The sequence below is a fragment of the Mirounga angustirostris genome, unplaced genomic scaffold (genome assembly GCF_029215605.1).
Source record: "Mirounga angustirostris isolate CCGP_5_RB_7025 unplaced genomic scaffold, mMirAng1.0.hap1 SCAF_5, whole genome shotgun sequence".
NCBI lineage: Eukaryota > Metazoa > Chordata > Mammalia > Carnivora > Phocidae > Mirounga > Mirounga angustirostris.
In genome coordinates this window covers 24812-50205 of record NW_026991713.1, presented here as the reverse complement: position 1 = coordinate 50205, position 25394 = coordinate 24812, and the positions used below count along the sequence as shown (strand labels likewise).

The following is a 25394-nucleotide window of genomic DNA, read 5'->3' as shown; positions in this document are numbered from 1 at the left end:
TCTCTCAAAATCTTAAAAAAAACAAAAACAAAAACAAAAACCACTAAATTCCACTGCAATGGTCTTCATTACAGCAGAGCTGACCGGGCTGCCCTCACATGGCAGATCAAGGCAGCTTCCCTCATTCATCTAGCTGATGATTGCAAGTTATTTTGTGGCTTTTTGCTCAGTGAAATCCAGACCTACAAGCATGCACATACATGAAATGTTTATGTTAATTCAAACTTTACTATAAATATGAAAACAACGGAAATGATGATGCACAAGATGATCATTCAAACACACTAGTGAACCACAAGTCCTGGAAGGAAGTGGGAAAGGCAGCAGGGCGGCCCCTCTCCCTGCCCCACAGGGCAGTACCCACAACAGTCCTCAAAAAAAGGCAGGAAAGCATCATCGGCTGGAACAGGGGCTTTAAAGGGAAGCTCTTCTTAGAATCCAAAGGGGCATGCCTCACGGTACAGCTAAGGGTGGCAGGACTTGTGACCTGTTTCCCTGGGCTTTAATGGTAAACCTGTCCTGTGATAGGAACAGCTGTCTGCTCAAAACCATTTCTGAAAAAAAGTTGGTTGGGACACTAAAGATGAAAAAGAATGGAGGCCCACCCCAAATCTGTAGGGTTGGGAATAGGGGCCATCAGGGATTAGAAATCATTCCCTTGGTGGAAAGACAATGAATAGGCCCTGAGTTCGGTTCTGGGAGAGAAAACACCTCAATTTCCTTTTATTTGAGACACACAAAGCATGTTTCCTGAAGCTCTTCCCTGCTTCCACACAACCTGGGGAGGCTGAGGCTACGATCTCTAATTCTGCTTCAGGGTCTGCTGTGGATCTCTCACACCTGTCAAGGGTGCTTGCTGGTGCAGACCCCATCCCGGTACCTGAGTCCAGGGGAAAGGACAACTGTGGAAGGGTCAGGAGTTGTGGGCCATGGAAGTGGGGCAGGCCAATGGAATGGGTGGGCTTGCAGGAGGTAGACAGGGAGATGGTCTGCAAGAATTTTTCAATTCATAACTGGAGGGTTGCTGAGGGGAGGGTATTCTGAAAGATACCGCCCCCTCCCCAAAGTCCACGAGGAGAGAGGCTTCCTTCTCTGACTCAGGAAGGGGAGGGGCTCTCGATGTTGCCACGCTGCACTCGGTCTGGCACTTCCTCCTCCTTCTGCTCCAAATCAAAGTTCTGTGGACAAGGTTGCAGGTGAGGCCTGGCCCTGGGTCTGCCCCGTGTAGTTCTGATACTTCTAGGGGGCGCATGCACGGTGAGCATGCGTTGCCTGCAAGGGCCAGCAGGAGCCACTCTACTGGGTTATGTTCTGCATCTCTCTGCAGAGAAGCTTTATCCCGTCCAACATTTCCACTTGACCTACCTCAAGCTCCTGCAAAACCTCGTCCATGAAGTCCCGGGAGTTGTGTTTGTAAGACACAGCTAATTGAATCGCATCATTGAAGAGCTGGGGGTAGGTGGAGGTGGCGGGAAGGAAGACATGGCAGTGGGCCCCAGCGCCCTGTCCCCATCCTATGTCCACACAACACTCCACCCCTAAAGTAAGCAAGGTCACCCCTCAATTCACCTTGTCCCAACCAATATATTTTTCCCCACCAAGCCCAGGCCCATCACCTCCCCTACTGTCAAAACAAGCCATGACCCCTTCCTATCACCGCTTGCTCTGGATTGCCCACTCATGGCCCCTGCAGCAAGGCCTGTCCTCTCCCTGCAGCCAACCCTTCTCATTGCGGCTTCCCTGGTCCCTTGACCACTTGGCCTTTCCTAACCTCTGCAGTCCACCATTACCTTCACGACATTGGTACCATCAGCAGCTGAGACAAAGTACAGGGGAAGGGAGAACTTCCTGGCAAAATTGAAGCTCTTTTGGGTCATCTTTATGTCTGCTGTAGAGAGAAGGTAGGACATTGGCCTGTCCATCAAGGGAAAGGGAGAGGGTTTTGCAGAGTGGGTCACTAGAGGCCATTCCAGAAAGTGGGACAGGCAGGGGCAATCAGGGGACATGTCCTAGAAAGAGTTCATTTAACAGGGATCTGTGTCTTGGGAAGAGGAAAGATTGGCTCAGTTCTCTCCTGGAAAGAGATTGACAGCAAGCAAACAAGGGCTGTATTCTGGGAAGGAGGACAGATCACTGAAGGTTTACTGTCCCAGGAATGGAGGAGGAAATGTGTGGTGGTGGGTCCCCCATGGAGTGTGGACACCCAGATGCAGGGATGGCCCCACCATCAATTTTATTGGCCACCACGATGCATGGGATCTCTGGCCTGAACTCCCGAAGCTCTGTATACCAAGTGCTCAGGTTCTTGTAGGTTACTTTCCTCTGCACATCAAACACCTGCAATGAACAGAGGAAGGAAAATAGCTCAGGTGCGTCAGTGTCTGCACACCACCCCCACCTGACACACACAAGCAGGTCAGAGGCCCTGTGCCTGCCCTTCTCAGGGAAGCCCCCAGAACCTCCGGATCCAAAAGTGGCCTTTAAAATGTTTATTCTTTTTTTTGTTATCTTGCCACCTAATCCTGTGTACCCATTTTAACCAAGATGTATATCATTGTACTAACCAACATAGTCTTTTGCAAACTGTAAATTTTTTGGTTTCTTCTTAGTCTATTATTTTTATTGCTTAAACTTTGTCTTGAAATTCCTTTGTGCGATGCCTGGCTGGCTCAGTCGGTTGAGCGTCCGACTCTTGGTTTGGGCTCAGGTCATGATCTTCGGCTCATAAGATCGAACCCCGCATTGGGCTCTGTGCTTAGTGGGGAGTCTGCTTGAGATTCTCTTCCTCTTCCTCTGCCCTTCCCCTCTCCACCGCACACACATGCTCTCTCTTTCTAAAATAAATCAATCTTTCTTAAAAATTCCTTTGTAATAATTTCAAATGCCTCAAAAATTTCCCTGTAGTTACTAATGTGCTTTTTTTTTTTTTAAATAAAGATTGTACTTATTTTAGAGAGAGGGAGAGACAGATAATGCAAGTGGGGGGCGGGGGGAAGAGAGAAACTCAAGCAGACTCCTTGCCGAGCAGAAGCCTGACACGGTGCTCGATCCCATGACCCTGAGATCAGGACCTGAGCTGAAATCAAGATCAAATGCTCAACGGACTCAGGCACCCACTATTGGTGTACTTTTAATTTTAAACTTTTGTTTAATCTCTTGTTCATTTTGTATTTTAAACCTTTTAAGTCATTTTTATCTATTATTATTATTTGGAGGTGGTTTGACATCTTTATTGCCCTGGAGGTGGGGGGCAGGTGCTCAGGAGCTCTTGGTGGAGCGGGCCGGCTTCCTCTTCACCATCACGGGCTTCGGGCTGCGCAGGACGGCGCTGACTCTCCAAGTGGCAGCCGTGCGCAGATCTGGTTGGTACTTGTTCTTGCAGATCATGTGCCTGGTGCTGCTGAGGGTGGCCCGGGCTTCTTGTTGATGGTGGTCTGCATGTAGGAGGTGGCAGGTTTTTACTGGCCGGATCTGTGCTTCACGACCACCACCACTACACCTCTGTCTTCGGCCGCTGGCTCCACACCCACAGTCTTAAGGTGAATCGGACCCTTGAAGGGAAGGAGTTGCGAGCCCTCAGTGCTCTACGTCTGCTTGTTCCTTTTGATCAGGAAGCCGGGGCGGTTCTGTGCGACCGCCCCCTGCAGGTGCATGCACATGGCAGCAGCCCCTCTCACAACAGTGGCCGGAGTTGGAAAGACTACCTTTTATTATTATTTTGTAGCTTGTAATTTGATTAAATTTTACAATTTATAGTTTCTACCTATTTTAAAATATTAGCAATAAGCATGAGCACTGCAGACTTGCTCTAAGGGCAGGGGAGGCCAGAAGTCCTGAGATGCTTGGAATATCTGCTGCAGGGATGGGGCCCCTCAAACCTGTGGCAGGAGCCCCTCAAAGGCCAGCCTCTGGGATGGACTCACAGGCCCAAACTGCCCCAGCACAACAGTGGATCGAGGTGGACAACCCTGTAACTTGCTGGAATGGCTGCTCTTCCTTCTGAACCACCCAGCCCTTCATGGGAGCAAATGGACCTCACCCAGCGCCAGGGGCTTGCCCTGCATGGCAATGGGCGAGGGTCAGCCAGCTGTTACAGCTGAGGCAACAGGAGGTCCACCTGGGAGGCTCCTCCACAGTACACCCAGGCCCCATTTCAACAAATGACCACGTTGTCTTGAATCCCCAATAAAGACTTCTTATAAAGCACACTAATGAATCCTCTGGAATCCACTGGACACCAGGCTGCCTCCCGTGACCGCCATCAGTCACCTCTCATCCATATCTGTCTGGTTTCCTGAGCTACCTCTCCTTGTTTCAAGAGCTGAGGAAGACCTGGCAAGGATGAGGAGCATCCCCGTCAGGGTTTCAAAGTGCAGCTCCCTCTGGGACTCTCAGATCCCCATATGGTCACCACAAGACTGTGTTCTAGACAGCACAGAGGAGAGGGGCTGGTTTGGGAGCAGCACCAGGTGACAGTCGAGGGGGCCTTGGGAGCCTGTCGGAGGAGGTGGCTCCTATCAGGGAAGGACTGTATTTGCCTCTTAGACGCCATGCCTGAATCTGAGGCTCTGGATGTGCTCCACCCCCTGGATGGGGGGTCCTCATCCAGCCCCACTTGAAGAGAAGCTCACCCGAGCATTTTCTACATGCCAGGCCCCATGCAGCAGAGAGCTGCAGACAGGCATGTAGGAATGCTGGCAGGACAGACACCCCCAGGCCTCAGAAGATGGTCCAAATGGAGCCAATGGAGAGGTGTCAGAGGCAGGAGGAGGCTACTCCCAGAGAGAGAGTGCAGGTAAGCTCAGAGCCCCAAAGGCCAGTGCAGAATTGGAACAGACATGGCTGGGCTCTCCCTTCCCACTTCTCCAGGGTCAGAGATGTTGACTATGTGAGCCTCCAGGTGAGACTGCTGGCCTGCACTGCCCCCAGTGCCTTACCCAGTCACCTTCTTGTTCTGTCCTCTTACAGGTACTAATATTACAATTTGGAAAATTTCAAGAGATTTTGTGTCAAGGGATAATGGAGCTTGTGAATGGAGCCAGGGCTCTGGGCAGGAGGCCCCAGTGACACAGATTTGCACGGCCCTCCCGCGCTTCTCTAGCTGTCCCTCAGGTCCTCTTACGGCACTTTTTACCCTGTGGCTATGGGGAGCCCCCTGAAGACTGCGTTGTAGATAGCACAGAGGAGAGGGGCTGGTTTGGGAGCAGCACCAGGTGACAGTCGAGGGGGCCTTGGGAGCCTGTCGGAGGAGGTGGCTCCTATCAGGGAAGGACTGTATTTGCCTCTTAGACGCCATGCCCGAATCTGAGGCCCTGGATGTGCTCCACCCCCTGGATGGGGGTTCCTCATCCAGCCCCACTTGAAGAGAAGCTCACCCGGCCATGTTCTCGCTCAGAAACCTCCCCAGGCTGCCCCGATCCCCTCTCCCCCAGTACCCAGCCTTGGTGAGGAGGGCTCAGCACTACTGGGTCACCCCTCAAGCTTGCCCAGAGCCTTCGTCCACTGCCCAGCTGGTTTCGTACCATGATGCAGGCGTGGGCCTTGTGGTAGTAGGAGGCATGCATGCTCTGGAACCGCTCCTGGCCTGCTGTGTCCCAAAAATCTGCAACATGAACACAACTCTGTCTGTCTGATGCGGCTGGAGGGCAGAGAGACCCGGACACCCTGAGCATCTCTGTGCAGATCTGTGTGTGCAGAAACACAACATGTGGGGAGGACAGGGAGGAACAAAGACCACACAGCTTGTATGTGTGCGTCATCAGGACACAACGCACCTGGGTGTGCCATGGGAAGTCTGTGTACGTGTGTGTGCATGGGAGTGGGTAAGAGGGAAACACATGGCCAGGCCAGGAGGAAGGAGAATGCAGACAGGAAGTCCCAAAAGGGAGAAGGTAGGTTTCCCCATTCCCCCACCCACAAGATGCAGGGCCCTCCAAGGTTGAAACTAGGCTGACTTCCCACGTGTGTTGACCACAGATGGCAGACACTGCCAGGCAGGATGTGTGGCCTAGCCAAGCAGGAGGTAGTGACATCACAGAAAGTCAAAACCTTTTGTAGAAGATAACACTCAGACCACAATTGTTATTTCTTTACGCTGGCTAAATTAGAATACCAGGTCAGAGAGCTGGAACTGAGGCCTTGTGCGCCTCCTCCCCGCTCCCCTGGGCTCCGGGCTCCCAGGCTCCTTCCTATCACCCCTACTCTCTGCTGGGGGTCTCCCTTCCTTCCTGTCTGACTCTCTCTCATGGACTTCTCTCCCCTCCCCTCTCCTCCCCCTTGAGAGTCCATGGCCCGGCCTTGTGCTGCTCACCCACAAGGACAGTCTTGCCATCCACCGTGGCCGTGTGCTTGTACAGGGTCAGGGCGTACGTGGACAGCTGCTGTGGCCGACTGCATTCAGGTTAAGGAACAGAGATGAACAAAAGGAAGGCAGGGAAGGTGCGTGGGGTGGGGGCACTGGTGATGAAACTGGCCCTCTCTTTTTCTTTCTGGAGTTCTTCTTATTTTAAATGGAATGAATGTTGCAGAGGATCAGCTTCAAAGATCACTGGCACAGACTCCACGGAAAGGCGAGAGGCAGGAGAAGCTGGGGTGTGTTTTGGACCTCTAAGTACCAGGGGCAACACGGAATGGAATTTTACAGAGAAGCCATCATCAACAGCCTCATGTAGTTGGAAAATGCAACCGTGGGTGTCCCAGTCCCTTTATGGATGGGGCTCTTGCAGGCCAGAGAGGAAACCCGGCCTTAAGCAGCACGTGACAATTCCAGGGAAAAAAGCCTCCAGAAGCCAGACAGCTGACAAGCTGTTTATGAACTGCCTGTGTGTGAAACCCTGACAAAAAGCCTGGGAAATGAGACTTCCTGAAGCCGCAAGGTGCGGAGAGCTTTAACCAGCAAGGGGAGGGAAGGGGGTGGGGGGAGGCAGGCGGGTGGGTGTGAAGGAGCACATGGTATGAGGTGAAGCAAGATATACTCAGACTCCACTTTGCGGGGCGGCAGGGCAAGGCCCTGAGCATCTCTGTGCAGGGCAGGGAGTGGTGTCACTCCAGGGCTCTTTTCTGCCATGGTTCTCCGTAGATTCACCCGGGAAGCTTTTTTAAAACCATCCCGGTTGCCAGGGAGTGTCTCACTCCAAACCTAGACAACATGGACAATCCATGGGAGGAGGGAGTGGGTCCTGTTTTACAAAGTTCGTTCATACCAGAGAACTGTAAAATGTTAGCCAAAGTTTTGAGGTCACAGAGGTTGCCAGAGCTAGTAAGAAGGAGGAGGTGGAGTTTGAATCCAGGCATAGGACCAGGTGCTATTAGCCATTCCACTGTCTTCCTGATAGAAAGCAAATGCAAATATGAGTAAGCTCCAAAATATGCAGCATCGATGATGTGTGCTGCCAGCTGGTAAGAAACAAGCATGAATGAAACCTGTGTGTTCACTCATCTATCCCTCCTCCCTGGACCACTGGAGTAAAGGGGTGAGCAGTGAGGTTGAGTTGGTATGAGGGGGGAAGGACCACAGGAACACAGAATACCGCAAACCTTGAAGGATACAATCCGTCCATGAGAAACCTCTCCATAAGTCTGTAAGGACAGTGTGCAAGGTGGTCAGGTACATCCTCTAACCTCCCCTCCTCCTTGCCCCACGGCATCACCCCTGTCCAGGCTGATAACCTAGGGCCACCTGTGGCTCCTCTCCCCCATTCACTCCACAGCCACAGAGTTTCCTTTTAGGATAATGCCCAGGAACTGCCCACCTACCCTCTTCCTGACTCCCTTTAAGTTCCTGGCACCCCAGAGCTCTAACACTGATCCAGCCCCCACAGCCGCTTTGCCTGAGGGCAGGGACTCCACCTTACTCCTTTTTGGACACTGTAACAGCTGGTCACTAATATTAGTTGAAGAAATAGAGACCTGTCTTTGGAGCTCTGCCATATATCTACACTGGAGAAGTCTGTGTGAACCATAAACTCAATAAATCTAAAAGTGAGTTTCTTTAACCCACTAACCCTGTCCCTACCCCTGAATTATCTAGTTAGTGGCATTACCCCATTCTCCAAGCCTGGAACCTGGAATCAGAATTACTAGCCCCTCATAACAAAACAGCCTGCGTTACTACACCTGTATATAGCAGTCCATGGGAGGCTCTCAGACCCACTGTTTCTGCCTCTGCATAGTGCTGACGAACACAATCACCCCTGCCTCTTCACGGAAAACTGATGCCAGGAAGGCTGTGCCTTTTGCCCAAATACCATTTCCCTAATATTCTGCAGGTCCTTTAGGGCTTTGCTCAAATGTCACCTGAGCAATGAGACCTTCCCTGATGATCTTATTTGTAACAGGCAAGTCCTGCCTCATCTTGTACTCTATCTCTACCTGAGGGCAATCACAACAGAAATAGTATTTTACTTATTGACAGTCTATTCCTCTCAACTAGAATGCGATGCCCATGAAAGCAGTTTATGGAATTTTAGTTTATTGCTGCCTAGGACAAAAAACATTTGGACTATAACCACCATGCAAACACCAGAAAAACTGTAGCCTTAGTGGGGAGCTTAGACTTCTACTTCAACAACATGACCAAGCTGCACTGGGGTCAAAGGAGGCCAAACAGGGAGCTGGAACTTTCTGTCTACCAGACGGCAGTGAGACCCCTGCCCCACTGCATGGTGCCAGTGGAGGCCCCAAGTGCTGCCTCTCTCCCTTCTGCTGGAGCAATGCCACAGGAAGCCAGCTAAAACAGAAGGGTCAAATAAGATCCAGAGTCTCATAACAGGATAGTCAAAATGTCCAAGTGTCAACCAAAAATCATTTACTGTATTAAGAATGAGGAAGATCTCAAAATGAATGAAAAAAGACAACCAATAGAAGTTTTTAAAGCAGCTGTCATAAGTGAGCAAGTATAGAGTGCCTGAGCGGCACAGTCGGGCCGACTCTTGGTTTTGGCTCGGGTTGTGATCTCAGGGTCCTGACATCAAGCCCTGCACCGGGCTCTGTGCTTAGCACTCCGCGCAGAGTCTGCTTGGAGTTTCTCTCTTCCTCTCTCTCTGCCCCGCCCCGTGTACACATGCTAATAAATAAATACATAAATCTTTTAAAAAAATAAAGAAATGAACAACTACAATGTGCTTAAAATAAATGAAAATACAGAAAATTTCAATAATGGGCCAATTCCTAAGACCACAAATAAGCAAAACTAACCTAATATGAAACAGATCATTTGAATAGTCCTAGAACTATAAATCTCTAAGCCCAGATGGTTTCAGGGTAGAATTCTACCAAACAGTGTAAGAATTAATATCAATTTTGTACAATGTCTTCCAGAGAAGAGAAGAGGAGGGAATTCATTTTATGAAGTCAGTTTATCCTGATACCAAAACCTATCAAAGACAGTACAGAAAAAGAAAAACAACTCTACAGACCAATATCCTTAATGAATGTAGACACACAGCATTTACAACATATTAGCAAATAGAACGTGGGAACGTATAACAGAAGTTGTATACCATGACCAAGTATGATTTATTTTAGGGGTGCAAGGCTAGTTCAATATTTGAAAATCAATCAATGTAGATTACCCTATTAACTGGCTAAAGAAGAAAAATCAAAGGATCATTGTCAATCAATGGAGAAAATACATCTGAAAAATATAACACCCATTCACGATAAAACAAACAAACAAACAAACCAACAGGAATAGAGGGAAACTAGTACACTGAAAAGTACCAAATACTGTGAAAAATACTAAAGAAGATCTGAATAAATGGAGAGACATACCATGTTTATGGACTGGAAAACTCAATATAAAAATGATGTCGATTCTCCTAAAAGTTATATAGAGGCTTAATGCAATGCCTAGTAAAATTCCAGCAAGATGTTTTACAGGTATTGTCGAGATTATGAAAAATTTATATAGACAGGCAAAGGAATTAGAAAAGCCAGGGCGCGTGGGTGGCTCAGTTGATTAAGCGACTGCCTTCAGCTCAGGTCATGATCCTGGAGTCCCAGGATCGAGTCCCGCATCGGGATCCCTGCTCGGCAGGGAGTCTGCTTCTCCCTCTGACCCTCCTCCCTCTCATGCTCTCTGTCTCTTATTGTCTCTCTCGCAAATAAATAAAATCTTAAAAAAAAAGAAAAGCCAAAACAAACTTGAAAAGAATAAAGTGGGAAGAATCATTCTACCCAATTTTAAGACTTACTTTGGCTCCCTTAGTCAAGACTGTGTGGTGCTCGCAGAGGGACAGACACATAGACAAACGGAACAAAAGAAAGAATCCAGAAACAGCTTCACAGAAGTAGGGCCAACTGATTTTTAACAAAGGTGCAAAAGCAATTCAATGGAGGAATGACAGCCTTTTCAACAAATGATGCCAACGGAATATCTTTAAGGAAAAAAATAACCCTTTACCCTACACCCTCATACCTTAAACAAAAGTTAGTTCAAAACTGATCACAGACTTAAGTATAAAATGTAAAAATATAAAACTTTTAGAAGAAAATATAGGAAAAAGATGCTTTGGAGCCAGAGCTTGGCAAAGACCAGAGTCCATGATTTTGGTAACACCAAAGGCATGATCCGTAAAAGAAACAAGTGGCAAACTGGACTTCATGGAAAGTAAAACCTTCTGCTTTATGAGAAAGCCTGCTGTGACAGTGGGAAGACAAGCTCTAGATGGGAAGACCATGTCTGCAAAGAGCACATCGAACAAAGGCCAGTTCCTGGGAAAGTAAAGAATTACCAAAACTCTACAGTTAAAAAAAAACTCATTTAGAAAATGCGCAAAAGACATGAAGAGACATTTAACCAAAGAGGAATGTACACATGGCAAATAAGCCCAGGAGAAGGTGTTCCACGCCACCAAGCACCAGGGAAATAGAAACTGAGACCACGATGAGCTATCATTACACGCCTGTCACAATGGCCAGGATAAAAAATAGCAACAACACTAAATGTTGGCAAGGGTGTAGGAAAACCACGTCTTTCATACATTGCTAGTGGGAAAACAGACATTCTAGAAAAAATCTGAGTTTCTTAACAAATGAAACATATACTCACTGTATGATTAAGCCATGAAATGAAAACTCATGTCCATACAAAAACCTACACACGTGTTCACAGCAGTGTCATGTGTAATAGCCAAGACCCAGAATCAACCGAAATGTCACTTAACAGGTGACTGGAACAGTCTAGAAAACCATACTGTGGCTGTCTACACCATGGAATACTACTCAGCAACAAAAAGGAACAAAGTATTGATAGTGCCACAACCTGGATGGGTCTTAAGGTTACTACTCTGTGGAGTGAAAAAGGTCACAGGTTGTATAATTCCATTTATACAATGTTGCCAAGATGACATGATTACAGAGATGCAGAACAGATTGGTGGTTAGAGGGGTCAGTGGTGGTGGGAAGTGAGGTGGGGTGGGTGTGACTAGAAACGGGTAACTAGAAACGGGTAACATGACCAAAGTTTTGTATCTTGATGCCAATGATGGTTACAGAAACCTGCACATGTGATAAAATGACACAGAATTATACATGCACTAATAAGCCAATGCCAATGTCCTGACCTTGATGTTGTTCTATAGTTACCTAAGATATTATCACTGGAGCAGCTGGTGAAGGGTGCACAAGCCCTCTCTGTACTCTCTTTGCAACATCCTGTGAAATCTGTGTTATTTCAAAATGAAAAGTTAAGAAAAAAAAAAAGCAAGCCAAAACCACACAGATGGGGAGAAGATATATGCAATGCCAACAACTGACAAGAATTAATATACAGAAAATATAAACGGCTCTGATAAGAGAACACACAAACAACCTGTGTACTAACAATATGAACAGATGAATGGATAACAAATATATAAAAAGATGCTCAGTGTTTTAATTTAATGATTTAATCATTTTATTACAAATTAAAACAGAATGAAATAGCATTCACAGCCCTATAGACTGGCAAAATTCAGACACCAAACACTGGGGATTTTGTGGAGCAACAGAAACTCTTATACCATCCTGGCAGGAGTGCACACGTAACATAACTATTTTGGAGAGCAATATGGGCATCTTAAAGTTTGAGCTAATCCTAAAACTAGGCAATTTCCTCACAGGCCTAAATGTGTACCCAAGATGGTAGGCACAAAAATATTCACTGTGGTATCATGTTTAATATCATAAAAATGATAACATCATAAATGTTCTCAAAAGAATAGACAAGTAATTTTAGTATCAACTAGTTAAATTTACTGAGTGCTTACCACGTGCGAGACACTATGCTAGGTGCCATGACATAACACTGAACTAAACAGATGAAGATCCCTGTCTTCATGGAGCTTACATTGTAGCAGATGAAGACAGACACTAAATAAGCCCTTAAAATATATGCTGCTACACGTGTGGTCATGGCATTTAGAACAAAGGCATCACTATGATTCAATGGGGTCGAGAACTGTTCCATCAATTAATGGTGTCTAAGCAATTGAATATGCTTGGGAAAAAAATGAACCTTGAGGCTGTTAACCAAATGGTGGAGTAGGAAGTTCTAGGGGGTGAACCCCCAACTGAGATATCCAGTAAACTGGAAAAATTGATCAGAATCAACCGTTTCCGAACTCTGGAACCTGACTGGACACATAGCAAGCAGGAGAGCACTACATGAAAGCAGAGAGCTGGTTCCAGGTGGAAGAGCGACATAGGCCAAGCAGCTGCCACCACCCATCCCTTGGGCCCACTGCGCTGACCTTGTGACCTGGACTCCAGGAACCAGGCTAGGGCCAGGGGTGGCAGTAGAAAGACTGCCCTCAGAAAGTCTGGGTTGCATGTTTTAGACATTTAGGTCTCAGCTCTCTCAGGCTTCAGGGTTCCCTTGCTGGCATCTGTCGGAGATTTCAAGGGTTAGGAACACCTTTGCTTTTCCTTCCTTTTTTGGAGCCAGAAACTTAAGGAAATCTTTGTCAGGTCACTGTGGTCTGACCACAGATAACAGAACAGAAACATCAGTGACCACACACAACAAGGAATACACACTTTGCAAAAATAGTTTGGAAAAGTTACAAACAGATAACTCTAGCCCCAAACAAGCAGAAATCAGCAATCCCTGAGGAGTGGGAGAACATGATTTCTAAAGTTACCACATTAAGATACTCAGAATGCCTAATTCTCATAAAAAAAAAAAAAAGCCAAAGCAAACAAAGAAATGAGAAGATATGGCCCATCTCATGAAACAAAGAATTGGACAGAAACAATCCCAGAAGAAATACAGACACTGGAATTATCTTAAATGTGCTCAAAGAGCTAAAGGAATTTATGGACAAAGAATTAAAGGAAATCAGGAAATGATATATGAACAAAATGAGAACATTCATAAAGAGACAGAAATTATGAAAAGGAACCCACAAAACTTCTGGAGCTGAAAAGCACATTAATTAAAAAAAACAAAACAAAACCCTCACTAGAGGGTTTCAACAACATACTTGAGCAGGCAGAAGAAAGGATCAACAAACTTGAGATAAGGCAATTGAAATTACCCAGTTGGAGAGGGAAAAAAAAAAGAATGAAAATGAACAGAGCCTGGGTGGCTCAGTTGGTTAAGCGGCTGCCTTCGGCTCAGGTCATGATCCCAGGGTCCTGGGATCGAGCCCCGCATCGGGCTCCCTGCTCCGTGGGAAGCCTGCTTCTCCCTCTCCCCCTCCCCCTGCTTGTGTTCCCTCTCTCGCTGTGTCTCTCTCTGTCAAATAAATAAATAAAATCTTAAAAAAAAAGAGAAAAACGTAAAAAAAAAAAAAAGAAAGTGAACAGGGCAAAGGAACGTGTGGGATAACATAAAGCATACTGACATATGCATCATAAAGAAAAGAGAGAGATTTGAAAAAACAATGCCTAAAAACTTCCCAAACTTGGGGTATCTGGATGGCTCAGTCAATTGGGCATCCAACTCTTGATTTCAGCTCAGGTCATGATCTCAGGGTTATGAGATCGAGCCCCGCATCAGGCTCTGTGCTCAGCACGGAGTTTGCTGTCCCTCTCTCTCCCCCTCTGCCCCTTTCCCTGTGCACACGCACACACATGCTTGCACCAGGCTCTCTCTCTCAAATAAATCTTTAAAAGCAAAAAGACAAAAAAACCCAAAAAACTTCCCAAACTTGATGCAAGACGTGAGTACACACACCCAGAGGTCCACACTGAGATACATCACAGGCAAACTGGTGAAACCTAAAGATAAAATCCTTGATAAGACAAACAGCCACTTTCTCATCAGATACCACTAAAGTCAGAGGCAGTGGGATGACATATTTAAAAAGCTGTCAACCAGGATTTCTACATCCAGCAAATGATCCTTCAAGAATGAAGTTAAGATATTTCCAGATATACAGCTGACAAGACTCATTACCAGTGGACCTACTCTATAAGAAATGCTAAAGTGAGTCTCTTTTAGATTAAAATGAAAGGACACTAGATGGTGATTGGAAGCTGTATGAAGAAATAAAGATTTTCAGTAAAGGCAGCTACATAGGTAAATATAAAAGCCAGTATTCCTGTACTTTTGGTTTGTAACTCCCCTTTTTCCTATATGATTTAAAAGGCAAATACATAAAACAATAATTATAAATCTATGTTAACCAGCACTTAATGTATAAAGATGAAGTCTGCGCCGAGACAACACAAAGTGTGGGATGGAGATATCTAGGAGCAGAGTGTTTGTGTGCTGTTATGACAAATTGGTATTAATCAAATAGGTTGTTATAAGTTTAAGATGTTAATTGTTATCTCTAAGGTAACCACTAAGAAACGATTAAAGCATTATACAAAAAAGGAAGAAGAGAATCAAAATAGCACACTTCAAAAAAATCAAAAAACAAATAGGCAGTAGTGAAATAATTGAGGGAAAAAAAGACACAGAAAACAAATAGCTAAATGGCAGAAATAAGTCCTTCTTTACTAATAATTTAAGTATCGTTGTTTCAAATGTCAATGGATAACAACTTTCCCATTAGAAGTGAGAGACTGGGGTGCCTGGGTGGCTCAGTTGGTTGGGCAACTGCCTTCGGCTCAGGTCATGATCCTGGAGTCCTGGGATCGAGTCCCGCATCGGGCTCCCTGCTCGGTGGGGAGTCTGCTTCTCCCTCTGACCCTTCCCCCTCTCATGTGCTCTCTCTCATTCTCTCTCTCTCAAATAAATAAATAAAATCTTAAAAAAAAAAAAAAAAGAAGTGAGAGACTGGCAGAATACATTAAAATACACGATCCATCACAAAAAGACTGAAAATAAGAGGAAGATAATCCATGCAAACAGTATCCAAAAAGGAGCTGGGGCAGCTCTATTACAGTCAGACAAAACATACTTTCAGTCACAAGTTATGAGAGAAAGAAGGATACTACACACTGATAAAAGTTTCAACCTATCAAGAATGTATAAACGTTATAAATATATATGTAACTTAAACAGAGTCCCAAAAGAAAGGAAGGGAACACTGACAGAAGCCAAGGGAGCTGTAGTTGGCTGAGATTTCCAACCGCATTGTCAGTAATGGGCAGAACAACTGAGACAGACCAACAAGGGAACCAAGGACTTGTACAACCTTACAACCAGTCCAACCTAACAGATGTACAGACCACACTGTATCCAACAGCAGCAGAGCACACATTCTTCTCAAGTGAACATAGGTGAGAGCATAAAGTCTTGATAAAATGAAAAAGACTGAGATCATACAAAGTATTTTTTCCAGTAAGATGGAATGACAGCAGAAATGCCTAACAGAAGGAAAACCAGAAAATTCACAACTGTGTGGAAATTAAACAACACAGTATTAAACAACCAATGGGTCGGGTGCCTGGGTGGCTCAGTCGTTAAGCGTCTGCCTTCAGCTCAGGTCATGTTCCCAGGATCCTTGGATCGAGTCCCGCATCGGGTTCCCTCCTCGCATTGGGCTCCCTGCTCGGTGGGAAGCCTGCTTTCTCCTCTCCTACTCCCCTTCTTTGACCAATGGGTGAAAGAAGAAATCACAAGGACAATTAGAAAATGCCTTGAGGTGAATGAAAATGAAAACACAGCTAACCAAAACTTCAGGATGAAACCAAAGATGTGCCAAGAGCAAATATTATAGCTATAAGCACATACCTTAAAAATGAAGAAAGATCTCAAATCAGTAACAGGTACTTAAGGTACCAGACACAAAAGCGCAAACTAAACATGAGCTTGTAAGAGAGAGGTAGTAATGAAGATTTTAGTGGAGAGAAATAAGAGGCTAGAAAGACAAGGGAGAACACCAATGAAAAAAAATTAGCTCTCTGAAAAGATCCACAAATCAACAAACCTTTAGCTAGGCCAAGGGAAGAGGGAGAAGACACAAATGATCAAAATCAGAACTGAAATTGGACACTAACATCAATTTTTCAGAAACAAGAAGCATTATAAGAGAATACCATGAAAAACTGTATACCAGCAAACCGCATAATCTAAATGAAATACACACATTTCTATAAATATGCAAACTACCCAACAGATTTAAGAAGTAGAAGAAAATGTGAACAGACCAATACCAAGTAAGGAGTAATCAAAAACCTCCCATAAAGAAAAGCCCAGGACTGGGTAGCTTCACTGGAGAGTTCTACCAAGCATTTAATGAACTAACACCAATACTTCTCAAACTTGTCCAAAAAACTGAAGAAGGGGACATTTCCTAATTCTTTCTATGAAGCCAAAATTACCCTGATTCCAAAGGCAGACAATGCCGTAGAAGAAAACTGTATCTCTGAATACAGATGTCAAAATCTTCAACACAATCATCGCAAACCAAATTCATATTAGAAGGACTATACACCATGACCAAGGGAGATTTCTCTTGGGATTTAAGGGTGGTTCAATTTAAGAAAATTAATCAACCACATCATATCGATAGACAGAAAACCCTATATATTTATCTCAATAAATGCACAAAAAGCATTTAACAAAACCGACACCATCCCATGACAAAAACACTCAATGAACTAGCAACAGAAGGTAATTTCCTCAACAGGATAAAGGCCATATATGAAAAAACACAATTAACCTCATACTCAATTGTGAAAGAATGAAAGCCTGCTCTTCAGGTATCTGACAAGCATGACAATCTTGCTGACACGGAGTCTGGACATTCGGATAAGAACCTGACCTTAGGGGCGCCTGGGTGGCTCAGTTGGTTAAGCGACTGCCTTCGGCTCAGGTCATGATCCTGGAGTCCCTGGGTCGAGTCCCGCATCGGGCTCCCTGCTCGGCAGGGGGTCTGCTTCTCCCTCTGACCCTCCTCCCTCTCATGTGCTCTCTCTCATTCTCTCTCTCTCTCAAATAAATAAATAAAAATCTTAAAAAAAAAAAAAAAAAGAACCTGACCTTAGGACGCCCGCCCCAAGTTCCCACTTTGCTTTTCCCTGGCACCTTTTAAAATAACCACTTAAGGGGCGCCTGGCTGGCTCAGTCAGTAGAGCATGTGACTCTTAATCTCAGGGTCGTGAGTTCAAGTCCCACGCCGGGCACGGAGCCTACTTAAAGAAATAAATAAATTACAAATAAATAAATAACCACTTCAATTTGAGCCAGCAAATAGTTAGTGACCCCTACCCCAACCACCTTGTACTGCTCGCTTGTGACCCAGGATGGAAGACTGCTCTTCCCCTGGCCCATTTCACTCCCACTTCTGGGATGTATTAAGTATTAAATCTTGGGACTTTACTTCCTTTGTGTGGGTATATTGAGAGTGCACCTTCAGTCAAAACAACCCCAGGGTTTTCACTTCCCCAAAGTGGGCACTCAGATGCTGAGGGAACTACCTGCTGACTGTGGGTGGGTGGCTTATGTCCCTCATCCATCAGGGACCTGACTATTTTTAATTCAATACATTAGCCACAAGAAGCCCTCAACACAAGCACCTAGGCAAGAAAAGCAAAGAAAAGGCATCCAAATTGGAAAGATGGAAGTAAAATTCCTTCTCTTCAAAGGTAACATAATTTTATACATAGAAAACTCTAAAGAATCCACAAAAAAAGTAATAGAGCAAATAAATTCAGTGAAGTTGCAAGATATAAAATCCACACACAAAAATAAACCGTATTTCTATACATTGGCAATGAGCAATACGAAAAGGAAATTTAACCAAGAAGACATAGCACTGTACACTAAAACGATAAAACACTGCTGAAAGAAATTAAACAAGACCTAAATAAATGGAAAGACATCAGTGTTCGTGGATTTGAAGGCTTACTGTTTCGAGGTAGATAACTTTACCCAAAGCAATCAACAGATTCAATGCAATCTCTATCCAAATCCCAATGACATTTTTGCAGAAATAAAAGAACACATCCCAAAATTCATACAGAATTTCAAGGGATCCCAAGTAGCCAAAACAATCTTGTGAAAGAACAACAAAACTGAGGAACTCACATTTCCCTGAGGTCAAAACTTCATTCAAAGCTACAATAATCAAAACAGTATGCTACTGGGCATAAATATGGACATACAGACCAACTGAACATACAGCTCGGAAAGAAACCCTCACATATATGGTCAATTGATTTCTGACAAGGGTGCCAAAGACCATTCAATGGGAAAAGGAGAGTCTCTTAAATGGTGCTGGGAAAACTGGATATTCCCATGCCAAAGAATGAAGGTGGGCCCCTTCCCTCACACCATATATAAAAGTTAACTCAAAATGGATCAAAGACTTAAACTTAAGAGCTGAAACTACAAAACTTTTAGAAGAAAATATAGGACCAAATCTTCATGATTCTCCCATAAGAAGAGATACATAGACCAATGGAACAGAACAGAGAGCCCAGAAATAAGCCCACACATATATGGTCAAATATTTGACCATGGAGCCAAGAATACACCATGGAGAAAGGATGGTCTCTTCAATAAATGGTGCTAAGAAAAACAGAAATCCACATAGAAAAGAATGAAACTGGATCTCTATCTTATACTATTCACCAAAAACTAACTCAAAGTGAGTTAAAGACTTTTTTCAAACTGTGAAATGATCACCGAAATAAGCCTAGTTAACGTCTATCACCACACATAGCTACAGAGTTTTTTTTTTTTTGATGAGAAATTCCAGATTACTCTCTTAATAAGCTTTCAGATATGCAGTACAGTGTTATTAACTATAGTCACCAGGTCACACATTACGTCCCTATGACTTGTGTATTTTAAACTGGAAGTTTGTACCTTTTGATCCCCTTCACCCCTACCCCTACCCACCACCTCTGGCAGCCACCAATCTGTTGTACCTATGAACTTGCATCTTCTATTTTTATGTATTTATTTATTTTTTAAGATTCCACATACACGTAAGATCATACAGGATTTGTCTTTCTCTGACTTAGTTCACTTAGAATAATGCCCTCAAGATCCACCCACGTTGTAGCAAATGGCAAGAGTCCCCTCTTTTTAAATGGCTGAGTAATATTCCATGGCACAGAGAAATGGGAGGTGTTGGTCAAAGGGTACACTCGTAGTTACAAGGCGGATAAGGTATAGCACGGTGACTACAACGAACAACACTGCACCATATACTTGAAAGCTGCTAAGAGAGTAGATCTTCAGTGTTTTTACCACACCAAAAAAAGATAACTATGTGAAGTGACGGATGTGTTAACAAACCTTATTGCGGCAATCATTTTGCAACAATATGTTTGTTAAATCATCACGTCGTACACCATGACAATCTTAAATATCAATTACATCTCAAACATTTTCTTTAATTTTTTAACAATTTATTAAAATTGTTTCTGTTCGTCAAAATACACCAGTAATAGAGTGAAAAGCCACAGACTAGAAGAAGGTTGGATCATTGGTCAAATGTCTGAAGATATTCCTCCAAGTGAATAATAAAAAGACAAACAACCCAATAAAAATGGGCAACTGGCTTAAACAGGCATTTCACAGAGGAGGATTTCCAATGACCAATAAGCATCAAGCATCAATAATTGAAAAGGTGCTCTTCATAATTAGTCATGATTCTAGAAAGTCTTAAATATAATCTCTATGAATAATCAAGCTTGATAAATGTGCTGTCAAAATGTTTCCTTACTACTTTTTTTTCTCTCCTTTTTCTATTGATGATTGAGAGGAACACCTATTCTGAGCCTGGTCAGTCATCCAGTTAAAACATTATTCAGACTTGGTCACTCCTCTGCTCAAACCAGCCCATGTTTTTCCATTTCTTTCAGTTCAAAGCCTCCTCAGATCCCAAGGCCCTCTTCCATTTGCTCTCTTCTCTCCCACTGCCTTCCCGCTGCTCCCTCTGTTCCAGCCACTGGCCAGTCCTTCTAGCTGAAATGCTCCTCCCCACGCATGGCTTGTTCCCTTGCCTTCTTCAAACCTTTGCTCAAATGTCACCTTCACAAATAGGCCTGCCCTGACCCCTCTCCTTAGACTACAACTGCACTTTCCCCCACATATTAAGGGCCACTCCTTATCTGTCTATAAATTGAACACATTCTAGCCATGATTTTATATTTCTAAGATTTAAACTGTAGCTTCCCTTGTAGAAGAATAATAGATTCTGTTTATAATTGAAAAGAAACAGCATCCATATTATAAAGAAAATACACCACTTTCTTACACGGAAGTAGGAAAATCTCCCAGTGAAATTACTGCTATCAGAGGTCCAGAGGGCTGTGCTCAGATACTGCGCTGAGAGACCATGCGCTCCTGAAGTGGAGGAGGAAGGCAGAGCTCAAGAGACTCGTCTCATCAGAGTGGGCCATGGAAGAGTGATGGTCCCTACCCTCCTGTCCCAGAAGCATGTGAAGTGTCACAGGCGCCGCACCCCTCTCTGGAGGCCCCTTCCCCAGGCATCCAGCCCATCTCCTCCTGGTCCTTGGGGATGATAAGGCATGGGACATGGGTCAGGCTGTGTGTATCCCGCTCCCTAATCTCCCCTAGTCAACTCCAGTCTGCTTACACCACGCGCCCTAGCAGGGTGTGCATCTTTGCCCTCTGTGCACAACGGTGGACAGTGATCCAAGAGAGAATGACACCCTAAAAGCCATCACCCAAAAAAGGCAATGCATCTGGAGCTAACCATTCTGTTTTTGAACAAAGATTTGTCTTTATTCATTTTCTTCATCAGGTCAAACTAGTGGCAGACGGGAAGATAAAACTAAGACCCACTGAAGATCTACCATGTGTCAAATGTTGGGCTAGTCACTTAGAAAACATTGTGAAGTAAGCCTTGTTATCCTTCCACCACTCCCCCCTCCCACACACAAACAAAGGGAGGCCAGGAGCTTAAGTGGTTGAGTCAGGGGGCAAACCATATCTGGAGCTAACCTCTGAAAGAGCGGATAAGGAAAGGCCATGTTTTGTTATTAAGCAAAGGGAGCATCTGGGTCCAAAGAAATCTTTAAGAAAGGCAAGGCCCGAGGGGCACCTGGGTGGCTCAGTCGGTTAAGTATCTGCCTTCGGTTCAGGTCATGATCCCAGGGTCCTGGGATCAAGCCCTGCATCAGGCTCCCTGCTCAGCGGGGAGCCTGCTTCTCCCTCTGCCTCTCCCCCTGTTTGTGCTTTCTCTCTCTCAAATAAATAAAATCTTTTAAAAAAATCTATACACACAAAAGAAAGGCAAGGCCCAAAATAGCCTGAACTCCGCCCCCGCAAAAGGGGAAGACGGTTTCTTGAGCTGTAGAAAGAGAAGCTACAGAGGGAGTATGGGTTCCTCTCGGTACTGGTCAGCAATGCCCAGGGGTAGAGAAAATGTGAGGAAAATGTATGGAGGACCGGCAGGGCCTCCAAATGACATGGTTATAAGTGGGCACACAGAGAGGGCCTTTTACTGATCACCTAGAGCAGGGTCTCACCCTGTTAGTATTTAGCACTTGTAGAGTGAAATGTCTATTAAAGTGGACCCAGGCTGGACAATCAGATCATGAGCTGGCCAGGTCAGAGATCGTTAGGGGAGAACATCTTGCAGTAGCATCCAACTCAGGAAGGGGGTACGTGCAGGAGTGAAGGCAGTGAGAGAGCTATGTCATTAGAACCCACCCTCAACAGAGGCTTGGGGGGCCAAAAACACAGACACAAAGAGGAAATGGAATCAAGAGGCATGAACCTGCTGCATGAGAAAGAACAGCACCGCAGAGAAAGCCTGGTGCTTCTGCCCCACAGCCCTGCTTGTTTTCCAGATGCTGTGGCCATAGAGACCAATGCTGTGGTATTTGAAATCCTGCTAACCTCCTGGATTCTTTTTGTTGTTGTCCTAAGCGAGGCTTGTAAGAAAGCAGCATTGAACTCTGGGTTGGGCAGTGCTGAGGAAGCAGGCAGGCCACCCTGGGCCTCACACTAAGCTATGCTCTCCAAAGCCCCCACCTCCTCTTTATCCGCCCGCCATTCCTGCTCTGTTGCTGGGAAACACTACACTTGGCTGGGAAATAGGGGGTGTTCTTTATTGTGCAATCTCCCCAGACTGCAACTGTTGAGGATGGTCAAAGCAACTGTAAAACACTAAACTAGATCTGCAATGTATGCATATGGGGTGGGGCAGAGAGAATGTGAATTTAGGAAGATGGCCTAAAAACCAGCAAAGCCCCTGGAATCAATGGTGAAGCTTCAAGACAAGGTAGCTCTGGAGCACCTAGGAGACAGGACTCAAGCAGATGTCTGGTCTACTTTCCTGCTGTGAAGGCAGACAAGGACATGCACTGCAGAGTCCCCTTCAACTCACCAGGTGGGGAGTCCCAAACTGTGCACATGGGCAGTGGAGTCAGTTAAGAGTCAGCCAATCTCCAGGCTGACCACAGTCAGTCCTCATTTCCTTCCACTCTGCTTCATCTTGGGGAGCTCCTCCAAGAAGGCATCTGTACCACTTCCAATCAATCTGTCATTGGTCTCCATTCCCACTCGCAGACTCTCGGCCCACACAGAACATACAGGATCCCTCAGCTCTTACCGCCTCACCCTGGACTGCTTCAGTAGTCTCCAGGGTGAGCCGTCCCATATGTGCTGCCAAGACTCCTGAAGAAAGCTCTATTTACTCAGTCCTTATGACTTGCTCCCCCTTCCCCAACACACACAGCTGCTGTGATCCCCCTTGTTCCCCCCACACACCTGGGCTCCAGCCAAGACTACTCCCTTATCACCCCTATGGAAGCCATGCTCTTCTGTGCCACCCCGACCTGCTCCGGGCCTAGTCTTCCTTCTCTCATCTCCCAACATACTTGGACTTGCCCACAGCGCTGTCCCCTAGGCAGATGATCTTCACGTTGTCATCAGCATCGTATTTCTCTTGGTTGAGCTCACAGGGTTTGGCTTTGTCGCTGGCCATTGGCTTCTGGGCGTTCAGCCCGGGGTAGGTGTGTGTGTGTGGGGTCTTGTCACTGTCTGGGAAGATCAAGAAGAGGCTACTGTTAAAGAGATGAGAAGTTTCGGGCGCCTGGGTGGCTCAGTCATTAAGCGTTTGCCTTCGGCTCAGGTCATGGTCTCAGGGTCCTGGGATGGAGCCCCACATCGGGCTCCCTGCTCCACAGGAAGCGTGCTTCTCCCTCTCCCGTGCCCCCTGCTTGTGTTCCCTCTCTCGCTGTCTCTGTCAAATAAATAAATAAAATCTTAAAAAAAAAAAAAAAAGAGATGAGAAGTTTCCTCAACCAAATCTACTTTTTCCCCTTCCTGGACAGGAGAGAGAAGCTGATGAGATCAAGGCCCAAGGACACACTTCCATTCCTCTCTATTCACTACCAACCCGGCCGCCACTTGCTGAACTGTGGGGTTGTAATCTTGTCCCCACCCAAATCCTCTTTGGGTGGTTTACTCTATGTCATCTCCTTACTGCAGCTATGTTCAGGGCCACACCTCCCACTCCCACCTGGAAAGACTATTTGACAAGTTGTACATGGGAAAGCTTTCTCACCAGTAAAACAGGACAAAAAAACAATCAATGTGAGACAGAGACAGTGTTCTGTAGACCTAAGGTCTTATCACTGAATGACAGACCACACAGCCAAAGACATCTAATGTGCATTCCTGATCACCTACCTCATGCCTCCACCTTCCCCTCCACTTTTCACCCTGCTGCAATCAGTAGCTGCCTTTTTCTCTCTCAGTGTGGGCATTCTCCAGACCCTCTTCTCTAGGGTTATTTCCATCTCTACTAGTTTCAAGTATCTCCTAAATAGTGATGACGCCAAATCTGTACCTGCACCGAGATTGCCTCCCTTGGCAGCAGACTCAGGCAATTGCCTACCAGATTTGGACTAGTAGATTCTGCCACAGAAGGACAAATAACATATGAAAAACGAGTACTTAATCCTTGCCCACCCCAAACATTAGTCTTCACATTCCTCATCTGTACAAGACATCACCGGCCACCCGGTGCCAACACCTAGGTGTGACATCATCTCTAGCTCTGTTTCTTCTCTCCTCGCTGCCAAATAGAAGTTTTCAAACTGTACTAAGAACACGCAATAGCACAGATTCTGAGTCAATTAGGCACACAGAAATGATGGCTTCAGGCTCTATTCACCATGAGCAGGCCTTGTGCTGGGTTCAGAGGAAAGGAGACACAATGTTGGCGGAGTCCACTGTGGCAAGAGGTAGGACAGGGGTGTGCACAGCGTCGGGGTGGAAAATGCCAGCAGGACCGAGTTCCCTGACTGTAGCACTGCTCAGGTACGGACTGAGCCTTGTTAACGCGGGTACCCTCAGCCTCATGACCAGTGGTTGGCAAGTGGTAGATGGTTGGTGAGCACAGGGAGGGACTGCCCCTTCCATCTCCCCGCTGGAGCAGACTGACCTGTTCCCAAGCCAGACCCAGACCTAAACTCCAGGCTCGAAGACCTTCGACAGCTGTCGCTGTCCTCCCCATCCACTTCGCAAGCTCTCTTTCATTCAACCAACATCTTTTGGGCACCCAACACATCTGGGAACCAACCTTCCCTGTCAGGCTGGACTGCCCTTGCCCTCACCCCGCTGCGTGAACCCAACGATCCGTCCTTCTCCCGCCCAGGGCCCAAGGACGGTGGATCCCAAGGCTGGGCCTGCCACCTGAGGGAAACGAGGTTCGACCCCGGACTCCGCGGCTGGGCCCGCCGGTGGCCAGCCGTGGCCCAGTCGGCGCCCGTCCCCCGTCCCACCCCGCCCCGGTCCCCGTCTCGCCCCGCCCCAGTCCCTGTTCCGCCCCGTCCCACCGCGCCCCGGTCCCCGTTCCGCGCAGCCCCGGTCCCGCTCCACCCCGGTCCCCGTTCCGCCCCGCCCCGGTCCCGCTCCACCCCGGTCCTCGTTCCGCCCCGCCCCGGTCCCGCCTCGGACCCCTCGGGCCAGCCGGGGTTCACTCGGCGCCGCACTCCGCTTCCGGCCCCGTTCGCGTCTTCGCAGCTGCTACGCAACCGCGCAAGGACCCGCAGGAGGGCTGCCCGGCCGGAGGCCTGAAGGACCC

The 25394-nt window shown here is 46.2% G+C and overlaps 1 protein-coding gene and 1 non-coding gene across 10 annotated transcripts; one reads left to right on the top strand and one right to left on the bottom strand.

Moving 5' to 3' along the window:
• Positions 1–25377, bottom strand: RABL2B (RAB, member of RAS oncogene family like 2B). Of its 9 annotated transcripts, XM_045872215.3 has the most exons (10): positions 25268–25323; positions 23182–23546; positions 22689–22829; positions 7549–7578; positions 6311–6390; positions 5523–5602; positions 2226–2337; positions 1791–1888; positions 1366–1449; positions 1–1178 (listed from the first exon to the last, which is right to left on the bottom strand). In XM_045872215.3, the coding sequence occupies exons 4-10, from the start codon at positions 7572–7574 to the stop codon at positions 1098–1100; spliced, it is 561 nt and encodes a 186-aa protein (XP_045728171.1). In that variant the 5' UTR covers positions 7575–7578; positions 22689–22829; positions 23182–23546; positions 25268–25323; the 3' UTR covers positions 1–1097. The 9 variants fall into 9 exon arrangements, with proteins under 9 accessions (XP_045728171.1, XP_045728169.1, XP_064446455.1 ...); XM_045872213.3 differs by lacking the exon at positions 22689–22829 and having other exon boundaries at positions 23182–23344; positions 25268–25377; XM_064590385.1 differs by lacking the exon at positions 22689–22829.
• TRNAK-CUU (transfer RNA lysine (anticodon CUU)) lies at positions 17430–17502 on the top strand. Its single transcript has one exon. It is a non-coding gene; the product is annotated as a tRNA-Lys (tRNA).
• Positions 25378–25394: the final 17 nt, after the last annotated feature.

What these genes read in the sequence shown, in the direction of transcription:
- RABL2B (XM_045872213.3), bottom strand. Translation starts at nt 23,288, where the DNA reads ATGGCCAGCGACAAAGCCAAACCCTGTGAGCTCAACCAAGAGAAATAC. An exon ending in TGGCAAGACTGTCCTTGTGG is followed by an intron (nt 5,603 to 6,310) that starts GTGAGCAGCACA and finishes TTCATGTTGCAG; the next exon opens with ATTTTTGGGACACAGCAGGC. An exon ending in AGGCCCACGCCTGCATCATG is followed by an intron (nt 2,338 to 5,522) that starts GTACGAAACCAG and finishes TGTTCATTGCAG; the next exon opens with GTGTTTGATGTGCAGAGGAA.